This window comes from Cricetulus griseus, assembly GCF_003668045.3.
Source record: "Cricetulus griseus strain 17A/GY chromosome 1 unlocalized genomic scaffold, alternate assembly CriGri-PICRH-1.0 chr1_1, whole genome shotgun sequence".
Classification (NCBI taxonomy): domain Eukaryota; kingdom Metazoa; phylum Chordata; class Mammalia; order Rodentia; family Cricetidae; genus Cricetulus; species Cricetulus griseus.
In genome coordinates this window covers 271,539,130-271,556,358 of record NW_023276807.1, presented here as the reverse complement: position 1 = coordinate 271,556,358, position 17,229 = coordinate 271,539,130, and the positions used below count along the sequence as shown (strand labels likewise).

General features: G+C 44.6%; 1 protein-coding gene across 15 annotated transcripts in view; it reads left to right on the top strand.

The window, feature by feature from the left end:
• Dock9 (dedicator of cytokinesis 9) overlaps window positions 1-17,229 on the top strand; it is a 253,751-nt gene that overhangs the window by 153,772 nt on the left and 82,750 nt on the right. For all 15 annotated transcript variants that reach the window (XR_003479914.2, XM_027389665.2, XM_027389660.2 and 12 more), the window contains exons 10-19: window positions 3,491-3,565; window positions 5,033-5,173; window positions 6,475-6,672; window positions 7,065-7,187; window positions 10,790-10,872; window positions 11,426-11,548; window positions 15,024-15,103; window positions 15,197-15,384; window positions 15,519-15,584; window positions 16,950-17,042. Coding sequence is in view for 14 of the 15 variants with exons in the window: in XM_027389665.2 (XP_027245466.1) it covers window positions 3,491-3,565; window positions 5,033-5,173; window positions 6,475-6,672; window positions 7,065-7,187; window positions 10,790-10,872; window positions 11,426-11,548; window positions 15,024-15,103; window positions 15,197-15,384; window positions 15,519-15,584; window positions 16,950-17,042 (1,170 nt within the window). In the remaining variant the exon portion in view is untranslated. The remainder of the gene's footprint in view (window positions 1-3,490; window positions 3,566-5,032; window positions 5,174-6,474; window positions 6,673-7,064; window positions 7,188-10,789; window positions 10,873-11,425; window positions 11,549-15,023; window positions 15,104-15,196; window positions 15,385-15,518; window positions 15,585-16,949; window positions 17,043-17,229) is intronic.

Here is a 17,229-nt window from a genome sequence, read left to right as displayed (position 1 = left end):
CCTAAAAGAGTCTCATGATTTACCTGGTGTTTTGGCAGGGTTTTTGTTTTCCACCTAAACATAGTCCACATGTGTCTCTCTAGGTCAGTAGAAGATGTGGTCTCTTTGCAGAGTACTTTGTAATGGACCACACACAAGTTAAGGATATAATTAATCATTTATTGCTGGATATGCACACTTTATTCAGCCGTGTCTTTTAGGAACATCTACATGATGTTCAGTTTTCAGCTTCTGTAAATTACGGTAAACACTGAGACATGGAATCTGTGAACTGTTATTTCAGGAGGACTTCCCCAAACTGGGATTTCTAGGTGAAAGGTTATTGTGTTTTTGATGTTTTAAATATTGCCAGTTTCTCAGCGTTAAAGAGTATAACAATTTATATTCCTGTTTCTCTGCCTTGGCCCCCAAAGGTTTTTTTTTTAAGACTATTTTACTCTGTTCCAATGTCTGTTTCTCTCCTCATTGTTAATTTTTGTGTGTGTTTTCATATGTTTATTTGCTGTTTGGGTTTCTACTTCATCTTTGACTTGAAAATGGTTCCTTTTTCTTGTGGCTATTTTTTAAATGACTTTGCCCCTTTTTGTCTTGTGGAGCAGTTAAGAATCTGGGCTAGGATATATGCTTCTGTTTCATGTTGAAACTTAGGAAAAATGGCTGGAGGCTCCCTTGCCTTAGAGCCTTGTATGAGCAGGGATAACAGGCACTAGCTTTGGAAGGTGGTGTAGTTTTTCATGTATTTACTTTGTGAGGCTGAAGACTAAGACGGAGGCGTCATGCTGGCTGGACACGTGCTCTGTTACTAAGCTGTCCCCCAGCCCTAGATTGTGAAAACTTAAATGGACACATGAAGGAGATTATGGAAGTAGGTATTGGCTATCACCAATTAAAATCAACTTTTGTCTACGTTATTATTACAAATATTTATTATTTCCTGAGTGAAGCCTTGCCATCCCTGTGCCATGCTCTTACTTCTTAGATCCTGTTTTACGTGGTTCCTTCGAGCCCCCCCCCCCCCCCCCGCCCCCGGGTAGTGCAAGTCCCTTCTGTTTGATGCATCATCCTGGGCCTTGGGAGGGATAGGGGAACTTTAAGAATCCCGTCTTGGGGGCTGAAGAGACAGCTCAACAGCTAAGACCACTGACTGCTCTCCCAGATAACCCAGGTTTAATTCCCGGCACCCAAATGTCAGACCACAACTGTCTGTAACTTTAGTTCCAGGGGACCCAACATCCATGGCAAAACACTAATGCACATAAAATAAAAAGTAATGAGATAAATAATTTAAGGACACAGACTTGCTTTTTGTCTAGTTCATGGCACAGCTGGCTGTGTGAGGTAGACCGTGGATTTAACTCTTCATAATCTACACTCTTCCCTGGAAGGACACATTCATTGGATGTCAGTGGCCGTATTGGGAGGCTTCAAGTCCAATTTGGCTACTAGTATTTATTATTCTCTTCTTATGTATACATCCTTATTTGCTCTCCAATTCTTCAGAACTCAGAGTAGTTTTGCTAGCTCTATTTCTCATTTCCTGGTACAGTTAACTGAGCAAACAGATTCCAGAAAGGCACCAATTTCAGTATCCACCATTAAAAGTCTGTCACAGCAGGAGGTGGTGGCACACACCTTTAGTCCCATCACTTGGGAGGCAGAGGGAGGTGGATCCCTGAGTTCAAGGCCATACTGGTCTACAGAGTGAGTTCCAGGACGGCCAGGGTGAACACAGGGAAACCCTGTTTTTAAAACCAAACTCTGAGATCACAGTCTCTGTCTTTGTCAAGGGACTCAATTCAGAATTATTGTACACTTGGGGCTTCCTATGAGCTCAGTTAAGTAGATTCCACTTACGAGTGTTCTTTTCAGTTAGAAATTAAAAGGCCAGGTAGGTAGGTAAGTTGGCTTGCAGTTAGAGGACATTATAGTTAGTTAGGAATGCCATTTTATTTACAAGTAGGCTGCTGGTTAAATATAGTCATGGGGTTTGAGTACTAGCCAAGGACCTGTTATAAGAACGCCATGACTGAAAAGTCAGTAAGATTCCTAATTTCTCATTAGGTTAGGTTAGAAATACAATAGTCCACTTAGCCGTCAACAAAGAAGACAGCCAGCTTCTTCCTTATGGCTGTCACTGCCCCATTGTCTAGGGCAGAGAGGTGACACCTGTCTGTGGGGAAAGTAAGGGATGAGAAGAGGACATTATAGTCAGAACTCCATATTTATCTGTGAAAATGGAGACTAAGTATCTGTGACTGTCAAATAGAGTGCACTATAGTCATGATAAGAGGTTAAAGGTGACTTGAGCTTGTGGGTTACGGAAGCCTCTTTCACATGCCCCCTCCAAACCCTGCCACCACGTGTCTGTACCCTTTTTGCGGCTTCTCTTTGGCCTGTCCCTTCAGTTTTGCAGCCCTGATGCTCTGCTAAAAGTCACCTCACACTCTCTAAGGAATCACGTCCACGTCCACCCTCGTCCGTGTGCTGACATTCTCCAAGTCTGCTACTCGAGTCCATGGCCATCTACTGAAAGAGTCAGGTTGAAAACCTCATGGGCCCAGCTGGACCCCACTTTGAGCCTCCTCGGGGTTCCAGTGCCTATGCCGTCTCCTATGGCATCGCAGCCCGTGCTGGCCATGTCACTGTGTATACCCTCGGATGGCATGCCACTGCCTCCTAGAGACCAGGCAGGGTTGTCAAATGCCCTGCCTTTGCAGATGGGTCTGCATTTTATTTACTTTCCTGCTGTTAGGAAGAGATTCCGTGATCAAGATAAGGATATAGAAAAGGAGTTTATTCAGGGCTGGATTACAGTTTTCAGGGGCTTAGAACCCATGGCACTGTGATGGGGGCGCATGGCAGCAGGTATGCAGACCTGGTGCCGGAGAGAGAGAGAGAGAGAGAGAGAGAGAGAGAGAGAGAGAGAGAGAGAGAGAGAGAGAGAGAGACAGAGAGAGACAGAGAGAGGGAGGGAGGGAGGGAGGGAGGGAGGGAGGGAGAGAAACAGACAGAGGGAGAGGAGGGAGAGAAAGGAGAGAGAGAGAGAGAGACAGAGACAGAGAGGGAGAGAGACACACAGAGAGAGAGACAGAGAGAGACAGAGAGAGAGAGACACAGAGAGACAGAGAGAGAGAGAGGGAGGGAGGGAGGGAGGGAGAGAGACAGACAGAAGGAGAGAGAGGAGATAGAGGAGAGAGAAGAGAGGGAGAGGAGGCAGGAGAAGAGAGAGATGGGGAGAGGAGAGAGAGAGAGAGAGCAAGTTTGGAATGGTGTGGGGTTTTGAAATCTCAACCCACCCCAAGTGACACAACTCCTCCAACAATTATACTCCTTCCGAAGATTCCACAACTGAAGCACTTGAATATATGAGCCTCATGGGGCCCTCTCATTTAAACTGCCACAGGCAGCTGTCAAACACTCTGATACCTCTGGCGGGGGCCAGGGACAAATGATTTTGTTCACAAAAAAAAAAAATTCATCTTGTCCACAGAGCACCAGAGAAGCAGAAATCAAACTGAAAAGCGAGAGCAGAGTGAAGCTTTTTTACCTGGACCCAGATGCCCAGGTAAGAGCTGATTTAATATTTAAGATATGAAATTCATGAATGTTGAATATTCAGTGTGCTGTTGAATATTGAGAGCGGTGTTGAAGCCGGCTTCTTCAGGTCCACACTGACGACACAGAGTACCCCTTAGCCATCAGAGCATGGCACACACCACTGAGGCACCCAGCAGGCAGTCACACGTCTCAGCTAGCTTTAGTCCTTGAGAGAAAGCTGAGTGTGTGCAACACACATGTGTGTTCCAGCAGAGTCCAAACATGGCGTGACGAAGACCTTCAGGGCCCATGATATTGAGTATAGCATAGTTGCCAAGAAGGGACAAGGTTCCGCTATATTTCATCCTAATGTGTCCCCTCCCCCTCATTTGTGGTCTTTTTAATAGACAGCTCTCCCTTTTAATAGACTCTCCCGCTTAGCTTTAATAAACCATTTTCTGAGTTTCTTCACTGACCTCCTAACTGTTTACACGATCCGTTTACAGTGGTATTGTGCACACAGCACAAACCTGACAATTTGGGCCATTTGAAAATATACAATTCAAACTTTAAAAAGTAAAAATTAGAACAGCAGTAATAAATATATTCTCCATTCAGCCACTACACCATCTGTTTCCAGAATGTTTGAAAGTTTTCATCTTTACAAACTGAAAGTCTGTTTTAAATGACAGCCCCCCATCCCTGATTATTCCTAAGCCCCTGGTGACCTCTGTTCAACTTTTAGTCTTTATGAATTAACTATTTTAGCAAACTCATCAATATTTCCAAGTTTTCCTTTTATTGATTTCCTGGACTGATTGATTGTTATTATTTGTTGGGGCTATGCATTTGCCGTGAAACTTCAGCTACATGTGGGGGTCAGAGGTCAACTTTAGGAGTTGGTTCTCTCCTTCCATCGTGAATTCTAGGATTGAGCTCGGGTGGTCCTGCTTCTGTGGCACACACTTTACCTGCTGGGCCATTTCGTTGATTCAAAATTTCCATTTTTTTTTTTTTTGGACCACTTCTTACTGTATAGTCCTGGCCGGCCTGAAACTTGCTATGTAGATCAGAGTAACCTCACATTCACAGGGATCTGCCTGCCTCTGCTTCCCTAGTTCTTGGTTTGCAAATGTGTGCCACTATGTCCAGCCCTGAGTTTCCTGGATGTACAAGTCTGCATATATGCATGTATGTGTGCATATACCCATATCTAATGCATTTTGTGTGTGTTTACAATATGCTAATGGGATTTAGGTTGTTTATAACTATAGTATTATTCCCTGAATAATTATACATCAAGCAGATATATCACCATGTATGTGACTGTGCTGATAACACAGCGTGTGACTTCGGAGTTGCACAGCACTATTGAGGATCTGAGCGTATATAGCTTTTCCGTGTTTCAGGCAGGGTTTATGTGCGAGCGAGCTCTCATGATGGGATTTTTAATGGGAGCACTGTGTGTTTACATATCCTCATTTTCATTTTAAAGAGACTTGACTTCTCATCCGCGGAGCCAGAAGTGAAGCCATTCGAAGAAAAGTTTGGGAAGAGGATCCTTGTCAAGTGCAATGATTTGTCTTTCAATCTGCAATGCTGTGTTGCAGAAAACGAGGAGGGACCCACCACAAATGTAATTTTCCTTTTCAAAAATACAGATTTTTGAGAAAGCCATCCTAAAACATGCAGGAACAAAATTAGGGTCCAGAGTCTCTTCTTGCCCCCAACACTTAGGAAGAATGTCAGTCTCCCTGGTCAAGGGCATAGACTCTAGTCTGGGTGACCTGATACTCCAGCCGGGCGGGTCAGTCACCTGTCCAAGGGACCAGCTGAGGGAGGCAGGCTCACCTTAAGCCGTACTAAAGAGATGGGTGGAATAATTTGCCCTTTAATGATATTGTACTTTTCCTTCCCAGAACTCCCACCTCCCAGAACAGGCCCTCCATATGCCAAGCATCCAGGAGGTTTGGCCGAATCTGCCCACCTTGCCAAATTTTAGGCAACTGTGATCCACCCCCCCCCACACCTTTTTTATGTATTTCTTTCGGATGCTGGCCAGAACATGAGTGCTTTTTCTGATATTTTGGGCTTTCTTACTCCTTTCTTTTTTTTCTTTTTTTTTTTTCTTTTTCTTTTTTTTTTTTTTTTTTTTTTTGGTTTTTCGAGACAGGGTTTCTCTGTGGCTTTGGAGGCTGTCCTGGAACTAGCTCTTGTAGACCAGGCTGGTCTCAAACTCAAAGAGATCCGCCTGCCTCTGCTCCCGAGTGCTGAGATTAAAGGAGTGCGCCACCAACCCCCGGCCTTACTCCTTTCTTAAAAGCCCCCTGTCCACCATGTTTCTGACCTCCGTGGTGGCTTAAAAAGGCAGTGTTTTACTTCTCCATTCTTCTTCCCTGACAGCTACTGAGACTTACAGCTTGATTGCCATGAGGTTTTTCATTTAAATTCTAATAAAATTGTCCTCAAGTTTTCAAAATATTTTTTTAAAGAATCAGTGTTTTCCTTTTTGACACATTGACCAGTTTCAGGTGTCACCGGTTTCCCCTTACGTTGTAGTCTGGGTGTGGAGATCTCACCCAGAGAGGTGCAGGGCTCACACTGGGGGTGTGGATGGGGTGGGGGAGGGGTTGTGGCAGGGTATGATGGCAGACGGAAACCGCACGTTCCAGGACATGGATTTCATGTTAGATGCTCCCAGGAGCTCAGCTGTCTTATCTGGAGAGAGTGCATTAAATACTGATGTTCATGGGGGGGGGTAGTAATGGTTTCTGCTTCTTAAAATGCTTTACAGCCTGACTCTGTGTGACAAGGAACAAAGGCCTAGCAATCATTCAAGGAGACGATCATAACCGAGGCTTATCACGTAGCAGCGTCTCCCTGCTGCTGTCTGAGCTGTCGTGATGATCATGGTATTTCTTTGATGTCACCGTCCAGGTCGAGCCTTTCTTTGTCACCCTGTCCCTGTTCGACATAAAATACAATCGGAAGATTTCCGCTGACTTCCACGTGGACCTGAACCATTTCTCAGTGCGGCAGATGCTGGCTCCCCCATCCCCAACTCTGATGAATGGCGGCCAGAGCCCACCTGCCTTCCAGGGTGCCTTTCACGCCGCCATGCAGTACCCGAAGCAGGTGGGGCGCATTCACACCAGGGCGCAGACTTTCTCGAGCATGCTGTTCAGTGCATTAAAAACTGCTCAGATGAGACCTTGTCTTGCCCCAGTGGGACGGTTTAGATTGCTAATTACAGGGCAGTGTGTGTTATTATATAGTGAAAGCTGACCGATGGAGAAATGGTTTGGGGCTCTATCCATTTCCTAAGCCTTTTCCTGCTTGCCTTGCCCACCTAGTAGACTCTGAGCAATGGTGGACCGAGGAGCATTTGAGGTGTTTGGCCCCCGTCTGCCACCCCAGTCTCCTTGCTGCTTGGACTGTCTAGATGTCCTCCACTGCTTTGGTGGTCAAGGGATTTCTTGCGTTCATCTGGAATCCTACTGACCAAAGGGAATCATTTGTCTCCCTAGGGGATATTTTCGGTCACATGTCCTCATCCAGATATTTTTCTTGTGGCAAGAATTGAGAAGGTCCTCCAGGGAAGCATCGCGCACTGTGCTGAGCCCTACATGAAAAGCTCGGACTCCTCCAAGGTATGAACCGCTTCCGTGCTTCATGGGTGTTAAGAAGCCAAAGGGGTGACCTCATGCCACCATACAAACTTTATGAGGCCAGCAGTAAACCACACTTGTCGATAGTCCAAAGTGCACAGTCAGATTGGGGGAGATGCAGCTCCACTGTTGAGGCGCTTGCCACACAAGCCTGAGGCCTGGAGTTCTGCTCCCCGGCCACGTATGTGTCCCATCCATGGTCCAGAGACAGCATCTCCAAGGCAAACTGGCTTGGCTAGAGTGGGCTAGAATCAGCAGGCTCTGGGTTCAAGTGAGAGCTAGCTCGTCTCAAAGTGCAGCCATCAGTGAAGATGCCTGACTGCAGTCTTCCGCAGACACGGTCATGTCTTTACACACATGCTGAGGTGCACGCCACAGATGAAAAATAAAATACTAAAGCATAGAGTGCAGTTCCATGTATTTATTCTCCATTTAATCTTATGTACCTGGTTTCTTTCTGTCCACCCAGGGAATTGCGCCCAGGCATTGGCACATTCCAAGTGTATGTTCTGTCGTGATACCAAATTCTTGCCCTTGTGTGCCCAATACTGTGTTTTTGTTTTGTTTTGTTTTAAGACAGGGTTCCTCTGCGGCCTGGGAGTCTGTCCTGGAACTCGCTCTGTAGTCCAGGCTGGCCTTGAGCTCTAAGAGATCTACCTGCCTCTGCCTCCTGAGTGCTGGAATTAAAGGTGTGAGCCACCACCACCCAGCGGTGTGTCCAATTCTTAATGAAAGTATTCTCACATGTAAATAAAATACATCACTTTGCTAGTCTATTTTGACATCTTAAAATAGTTTTCAAAAGAATTATCCAGTTGATACTAAATTATGAGTCATTTAAAAGCACATGTGTTGTAATCAACCATGGTTTATTGCATTTGCTACTGTGCCTCTTGGGTTCTGGAGTCATATTTGATTCATATTATAGAAAATGTTAAGTATCGGAAGTTACGGAATCTGAAAATTTAGAAAATGGAGACATCCAAATCTTTAGTTTTTTTTTTCTTACTGTCCCACAGCTGGAGTGACGTTTGACTGTGGCTCTCTCTCACACCATTCCTGTAGGTTAGAGTAAGCTGTTGAGTGCCCCTGTCTTTGCCAGTTTTAACTGTTTTCAGGGGTTTGGGTTTGGTTTGATACCATAAGTGGTCATTTGAGGGAGAACTGATCCAATGTGAGTGGACATGGCCAGAGCTCATACAGAGGTTTACCAGAGATTCCAAATCTTCACCCTTGTGGCCACCTAAACATCCTAGGCCCAGCCACCAGGATGTGTAAGATGGTGTTAAAGACCGAGTTCATGGATTAAGGCCTGGCCGCAGGGTGCCAGGGTAACCAGGGCACGTCTGATATACCTCACCTCTGCAGGTCCCAGTGTCACACTCGTGGACACAGGATCATGTTGCCCAGCCTGACTTCCTCACAGGGCCAGGGTATGGATCAAACAGTCCATGGAGCAGACAGTGCTGAGACCACCACACATCCCAAACAGTGCTCCCATCAAGTAAAAGCCCATTCACTGGGCATCTTCAAACATGGCTGAAAAAGTTGAGTCAAGTTTATTTTCTAGAGAGAAGAAGCCATCGTAGTGTTCCAGGCTGAGTATGCAAAACATTGGATGAGAATTTCTTTTATGGTCTTTTATTTTGATGAATCAATGGTGACTTCAGATGAGGCCACGCTGACAAAACACACTTCCAAGGGGCGCATGCATCAACATTGTGGCTTCTGCCTGAATCTGAAAATCAACAGCCATGTTGGTGAAAAGCAAACACATCACAGCAAGCTAACCTTCCTCTACCCATGTCCCAGCATCCCTTGGGTGTGTGTTCATTCCTCACCACTGCCACAGTGCTGCTTTAAAACGGGGATCCAGGCTCAGCCATCTTACACCTGAGAGGTTCTTACAGACTTGGCATGGTAATATTATTTTGTTCTGCCAATCAAAGTCATGTCTTCCTTTTTTCCAAGATGTACGCAATCCATCTAGAGCAGCACTTGGGATAAATCTTCATTTTGCAGGGCCAGGGTGGGCTTCAAAGGAGAAACACGCTCTCCACTCTTGCTTCCACCTGCATTTTCTGTTGTCCTTGTTTGAGTCTCATAGGAGGACAAATCTATCACAGCCTTGTGTGTAGCATTAATTTAATCCACATTGCACTTGCTCATTGTTGTACAAATCATTTTAGGGAGATTTTGTGTTGCTTGAGGTAAGACCCGGGGCCTTGGGTGCACTAGGCAAGAATTCTTTCCCTTAGAGATTTGTTCGAGACAAGATCTTACTACGTATCTAGGACTGGCCTTAAACTTGAGACCCTCCTGCTTCCGTGCTGGCATTATAGGTGCACACTGTGAGACCTAACTAAAAACCTTGAATCTGAACATATTTAAAGTAAACTCTTGGGGAGGAAGAATTGGGTGTCTTTGTTCAAGGACCGAGAACCCCTAGATCCTGCTTCAGGGAGGGGTATACACCCCACTAAAAAGAAGTTTTATAGTGACAAGGGTATTGTCATGCGTATTGTCACCCACACTCTCCACATTTAAGAAAGCAGAGCTCTCAGAGTCATGCGTCGACTTCTGTGGACCTTCAGAGGTGCATCTCTGTTGCTCGGGTCCTTTGTTACAGCCTGCTGAGTGCTTCTCACACTTGATGGTGCTCCCAGATCACTGGAAGGCCTGCCAGGGCACAGTGCTGACCAGAACGGTTGGGGCAGGCCCCCAGGCTTCTCTAACAGTGACTCTAAGTCTGCAGCTTGGAAGAAAACACTGGTTCTTGAGTGTAGGCGGGTTTTCCTAAAACTGGTTTGTCTGTGATGCACTCAAGTGACATAAATAGCCCCCAGGCTCCTCCTCCACGCACAGAGGGCACATAGGCCCATCTCCTCTGTCCAGGTCAGGCACACTTTGATAGCACTGTCACAGGATAAGGACATGCAGGGCAGCTGATTGGTGATAGAACCACACTACATGCCTGTCATTGGCCCAAAGCCAACATGCTTATTGTGTCCCATCAACCTAGAACAAGCCAGAACTGATAATGAGGAAGTGGCAGTGTTTTCGTGTAAAGCAGAACTGTAACAATTGGAGGGTGGTGTCTAATTTAAGCCAGTACTAATTATGGTGTTTCCCAGGTTGTGGGAGTCTGGGAAAGCTTAAAAGGTTCATTAGTGTTTTCCTCTCAATTCTGGTAAACAGATATTTGGGCATGAATACCAAATATTAGTGTGCTCAGTGGCTTGCAATTAGCTCTTGGTCAAAAAGAAATGAAGCCTGTGAGAGGAAAGATGCTGTCCCGAGAGTAGCCTGCTAGTTGCTTGCAAAGACTGGAGGGGCTTGTTTATATGCTTCTTGGAAACAGTACTCTGCAGTTTTGAGAATGACTGCCGGGGAACATTAAATAAAGAAGGCCATACTGGGTTTGAATCCAGCCCTATCGCTGATGTAAGAAGTTGGTTTCTGTGCATCTGGGCTATCTATCTGTCAGTATGGTGGGAGCTTGTTTAATGGCATGCCATGGGAGCTGCTCCGGTCTCATTCCCCCATGCCTGAGTATCTCAAAGCTCTGTTCCGGTGTGTTCCAGGTTGCTCAGAAGGTGCTGAAGAATGCCAAGCAGGCATGCCAAAGACTAGGACAATACAGAATGCCATTTGCTTGGGCAGCAAGGTAAGGGAGACAACCTTTTATACTTGGGATGGACCGATGGACAGATAGACAAACAGACAAGTGGGTCTACCTATTGAGTTTATTATCCTGAGTCAAAGAAGATTCAGACAAGTGAAATCAAGAGTACATAATCACCAGATCTGAAAATGCATTTATTAATGGTGTTGAGAGGAAAGATGTGAGCCAGAGAACAGCTGCTGGACCCAGCAGCGTGGACAGGAGATTTGTCATGAGAGAGCCCAGGCCCTGGCTGTGTGCCTCCAGCTGGGATGGCGCATCTGGGAAGTCCCACAGTGGCCTCTATCCGTGTTCCTTCCTTGTCTCCCATGTGACTGTGTATGCTGTTTTCTCAGCACAAGCTTTTGGCTGGAACTGCTGTCTGTGTAAATCAAGTTAGTTGTGGTTGTCCTCATTAATGCTTGCTGCATTTGGGGATAATGAGATTTCTGTTGGTCACAGCCAGGGGGATCATGATGACTCTGTGTTCAGAGACCAGAATTCTCTTTATTTGGGTCGTTGAAAAACTGAGTCTTGAACTGTTTCACTGTTTCAGGACGTTGTTCAAGGATACATCTGGAAACCTAGACAAAAATGGCAGATTTTCTGCCGTCTATCGGCAAGACAGCAATAAACTTTCGAACGACGACATGCTCAAGCTACTCGCAGACTTCCGGAAGTGAGTTTTAAGGTGTTGCTCATTCCCACATGTGAGAGGTTCTCTTGGTGGGGAGGGAGCGACAGGAACATAATTCATATGAATTGTGCCACTCAGAGCTCATGAGGGGTCGACAGGGAGTGGACAGAGCGTTTCCCGGAATCCAAGAGAGAAGGAACAAGCGGTTCTGAGGAATTGGAAATTCTCGCTGGATGTTTTGGTGATGTGATAAGGCACAGGATAAGGGTAGAGGTGAACTTGGGCAGGAAGGAGTCAACCTGAGGGACCACTGTCAGCTGGGAAGGTGACAGGCCCTGCAGGAGGAAGTCAGGAGAGTTGGGCTATTTAACCAAGTCACAGGCTCGGTTACTGGGCCTCTGCTTCCTGACTAGGGTGCTCAGTGGGGACCTGGAGGGTGTTCACCAAAGATAAACGACCACCAGGTTTCTGACTTGCAAGATTGATTGACTCTCCTGGGGGAGATGATCATTTACATAACCCTCACCTAAGCCATCATTTTTTCAATGCTTTGCACATATTAATGGGTGTATTGTTCCCCGGGGCTTCTGCAACTACTGCAAACCAGCCACTTAATATGCAGAAAGGTGTCTGGACTAAGAGTTTAAGGAAATGCTGCTATGACCGCACCTCCCAGTGACTTTCGGCCTCTTCCAGCCTCCAGTGGCCAGGTCTTTCCTTGGCTTGCAACAACAGTGCCATTCCAGTCTCTCTGTCTCCCCATGGCCAGCTTCCTGTCTGTCCCTGTCTTAATCTTTCCCAGGAGTCTCAGAACAGAGCACATGACCAAATGCACCCTGGAGAGGAGAGGGTTTGCTTGGCTTGCACTTGTATGTCACGGTCCATTGCGGGAAGCCAGGGCAGAGAGGGAGGCAGATGCCATGAACGGATTCTGTTTACTGGCTTGTTCCTCGTGGCTCGCTCAGTCTGCCCTCTTACATAACCCAGTACCACCTGCCTTGTGGTGGCATCATCCAGTGCACTGGGACTGCCCACAGCAATCACTAATCAAGAAAACACTTCATAGCGTTGCCTACAGGCCAAATCTGATGGGAGCATTTTCTCAATAGAGGTTCCCTCTTCCCACATAACCCTAGCTGGTGCAAATTGACAAACAATTAATCAACACAGACACAGAGCTTGGATGTTCCTTGGCAGTGCTGTCGCAGAAATTATTAAACAGGTGGTGTATGAAGAGCCGTGTGGCAGCGCTCCATTTCCAGGACTGGCCGTGCCATGTTGAGCTAGTCACCCTGACCATGTCTCTTTTAAATTTGTTGGCTAAGCTGGTGGCACAGAGGAATGCCAAGCCTGTTACAGGATGAGTTTGCCATGATTCCATGTGGCGTCCCAGGAGTGACTCAGGGACGTGAGTGGGCAGCTGCTGGATTGTTGCCAGGAAGGGTGCTGAATGGTTATCATCATGTGGAATTTGAGAACCTGTTCTCGGCACCATTCTGTGCAATATAATGTGATCGGTGATGGTTACTAATACATTCTGTGCTGATGAAATGTCACCATGACATGCACCTCTTGGGAAGGTCACATTTGATAGTAGAACCTGGATTCAGGACGATTTGGGTCAACTATAAGTAGCTCAAACATAAGAAGATGAATTTTTACCAGTACAAAAATAAATGCTATTCTGATGCCCCAAAGTGTGAAGCGCATGCTACTTTTCCAGAGAATTTAAATTTGATTCCCAGCGCCTACACCAGGCAGCTCACAACTACCTAAAACTCAAGTTCCAGGGGATCTCATGCCTCTGCCTCCAAGGGCTCTCATGCAGATACCACACACACACACACACACACACACACACACACACACACACACACACGGTAGCTAAATGTGGTTGAAAGAGGAACAATTCCCTGGACCCTTGGTGAGCAAATTCTTCAGGGAAGGGAATTTTACCATTTATGGGTGTGATGGGAGAGGCTGGTGTCAGAATGACTGTGTTGGTTTCTTTGACACAGTAGCAGCTCTTATCAGGAACAATGGGGAGATTCTTTATTAGATGGAGTCAGATGAATGAATGACAAACAAGTTTCATTGAGCATTACTCCATGCCCAGCATTTATATGGCTTCTGGTTCTAAATGCTGATTATTCCAAACAAGCCTTGCCTCTCAGTGGTAAAGGGTGAGAAGGGTGGTTTTTCATTGTGACTATTTGGTGATAGATAGTGTATCATTGTAACTATTTGGTAATAGTGTATCTTTGGAACTGTTTGGTGATAGTGTATCATTGTAACTATTTGGTGATAGATAGTGTAGCATTGTAACTATTTGATGACAGTGTATCATTGTAACTATTTGGTGGTTGTAGTGTAGCATTGTGACTATTTGGTGATGGTGTAGCATTGTAAGTATTTGGTGATTGTAGTATAGCATTGTAACTATTTGGTAATAGTGTAACATTGTAACTATTGGGTGATAGTGTAGCATTGTAACTATTTGGTAATAGTGTAACATTGTAACTATTGGGTGATAGTGTAGCATTGTGTCTATTTGGTGATAGTGTAGCATTATAACTGTTTGGTGATAGTGTAGCATTGTGACTATTTGGTGATAGTGTAGCATTGTAACTATTTGGTAATAGTGTATCATTGTAACTATTGGATGATAGTGTAGCATTGTAACTATTTGGTGATTGTAGTATAGCATTGTAACTATTTGGTAATAGTGTATCATTGTATCACTATTGGGTGATGGTGTAGCATTGTAACTGTTTGGTGATAGTGTATCATTGTAACTATTTGATGACAGTGTATCATTGTAGCTATTTGGTGGTTGTAGTGTAGCATTGTGACTATTTGATGACAATGTATCATTGTAACTATTTGGTGGTTGTAGTGTAGCATTGTGACTATTTGGTGATAGTGTAGCATTGTAACTGGTGATAGTGTAGCATTGTGACTATTGGGTGATATTGTAGCATTGTAACTATTTGGTGATTATAGTGTAGCATTGTAACTGTTTGGTGGTAGTGTAGCATTGTGACTATTTGGTGATAGTGTAGCATTGTAACTGTTTGGTGATAGTGTAGCATTGTAACTATTTGGTGATTGTAGTGTAACATTGTAACTGTTTGGTGATAGTGTAGCATTGTAACTGTTTAGTGACATTCCATTATCTTGACCTCTGCACTTACCTACCGCATTGGGCTGAGGAGCACTTGAAATAACTGAAAAAAGTCTGAGCTCCAGCGTGCACTGCAAAACACTGGCTTTGAAGACTTAACACATTGTTGTATTATAACATACTAAAATGATAATATAGTACAAATGGTGGCCTAAGTGAAACCCCATATTTTTTTACCTGTTTTTAATACTTTTCCATGTGCTTGCTACAAAGTTGAAATGCAATTTTTGTAGCATATTATTGTTATATCCTTTTCCTGGGAATGCCACTTGAAAATTTAGACTTCACAGTTAACCTTCCTCATAATACTTGATTTTTCTCTTTTGTTTGTAGACCTGAGAAGATGGCCAAACTCCCAGTGATTTTAGGCAATCTAGACATTACAATTGATAATGTCTCCTCTGACTTCCCTAGTAAGTGTTCAGTTCTATGTAATAAGCAACCCACACTTTTGTTTAGTTGGCTTTTCCTCTAGTCTGTATTATTTGGGCGGGATTTCTTTTCAGATTATCTGAACTCATCCTACATTCCCATGAGGCAATTCGAAACCTGCAGTAAATCTCCAATCACTTTTGAAGTAGAGGAGTTTGTGCCCTGCATACCCAAACACACCCAGCCTTACACTGTCTACAGCAACCACCTTTATGTTTACCCCAAATACTTGAAATATGACAGTCAGAAGTCCTTTGCTAAGGTGAGTGCACAGACATGTGAGTTTACTTTGGCACATAGCTGTTAGGTTCTTCTATAAATGGGCATATATGTTGGGGTTTGCTGCTTTTTTTTTTTTCCTCTTACATCTTTTTTTTTTCTTACATACCTCTGAAGGCCAGGAATATTGCTATTTGCATTGAGTTCAAAGATTCTGATGAAGAAGACTCTCAACCCCTGAAGGTAGGGGTGTGTGTGTGTGTGTGTGTGTGTGTGTTTGTGTGTGTGTGTGTGTGTATAAGAATTGACACATTATAATTAACACAAGCCAAAACTATATGGTGTTATACTATATAATAGCCTAAGCTAAATGTCAAAGAATGTGTAGGTTGATTCTTGATCCTAACTGACTGTGTGCTTTGCTATTCTTGTTAGAGATGGGTTCTCTTATGTGTACATACATCAGTAAGCGTATATTAAATGCCCACTCTGCATCAGACATTGTCTAGGTGTGAAGAGTCATGATTTAATAAGTGTAGATGTAATGAAAGCCACGCATTTCATTAAGTAGCTTTTACAGAATAGCATCAGTGTTGTCTGTAGTCAGAGGCAACATTGACTGATCTTCCTGGCACCATGGTGGGCATGCTTAACCTTTCTAATCACCAAACAGACTTTATCCATTAAGACACGTAATTTCGGGGCTGGAGAGATGGCTCAGAGGTTAAGAGGACTGGCTGCTCTTCCAAAGATCCTGAGTTCAATTCCCAGCAACCACATGATGGCTCACAACCATCTGTAATGAGATCTGGCGCCCTCTTCTGGTCTACAGAGACACATGCAGACAGAACACTGTATACATAATAAATAAATAAATCTTTTTAAAAAAAAGACATGTAATTTCTTGCTTCTAAGAAGATTAATTACCCAGGCTTTAAATTGTTGTATACTTTAGTAGAACTGAGTTTTAAATCCAAGCATTCCAACTCCAGAGCCTAAATTCTTTACTATGCTAAAATGACTTTCCCAGAAAAGGAGACAAATGTGCAAAAAGATGCACTCTCAAGAAAGAGTTTAGGTTGGGGATGATGGAGTGCCTGCCTCGAAACTCAGAGCTCTGGGTTCTGTCTCAGCACCTCATAAAGGCAGGCATGGTGGCACAAGCTTATAACAGCTGCTCTCCAGCAGTACAGGCAGGAGGACCTCTGGCCACACAGGGAGTTCGGGGCCAGCCTGGGCTTTGTGAGACCCTGTGACAAAGGGAAGGGAACAAGAGAGGGTAGGGAGAAAGTGAGTGGGAGAGGGTAAAAGGGAACTGGCCGGTTAGGGACAGACATTGTCGTGGAGAGAAGGCTACCTGAAATGGAAGGTATTGAATAAGGTTTTTTTTTCAATGTATTTATTTTAATGTGGACAAAGTTAAATGTTTGCATGGAAAAACGGAAGCGGTGGTGCACAGGCTGGGAAGATCTCTGGGTCTCCAGGACCCCAGAGTTAAAGGGCTCCCAGCCCTGGGCTCTCACAGGCAGGCAGAGCCTTTCTTTATCCAACTAGTTTCTCACTCCATCAACTGAAACCCAGCCTTGCTTCTGCTGATTCTCCTTTTAGTGCATTTACGGCAGACCTGGTGGCCCAGTGTTCACAAGAAGCGCCCTGGCTGCCGTCCTACACCATCAACAAAATCCAGAGTTCTACGATGAGGTAACAGTACTTTCAAGGCATAGCCACCGTCTGGCCAGTGTTAAGAGAAACATGAAAATTCTTTTGCTTGTTACAGCAGAGTGTAAGAAAAGCTTGATTCCATGCTAAAATCACAGCAGTAGAATTGGTGCTTGTCTGACATGATTTTTTTTTCTATTTAACATCTTTGTTATTAAAAATAAAATCC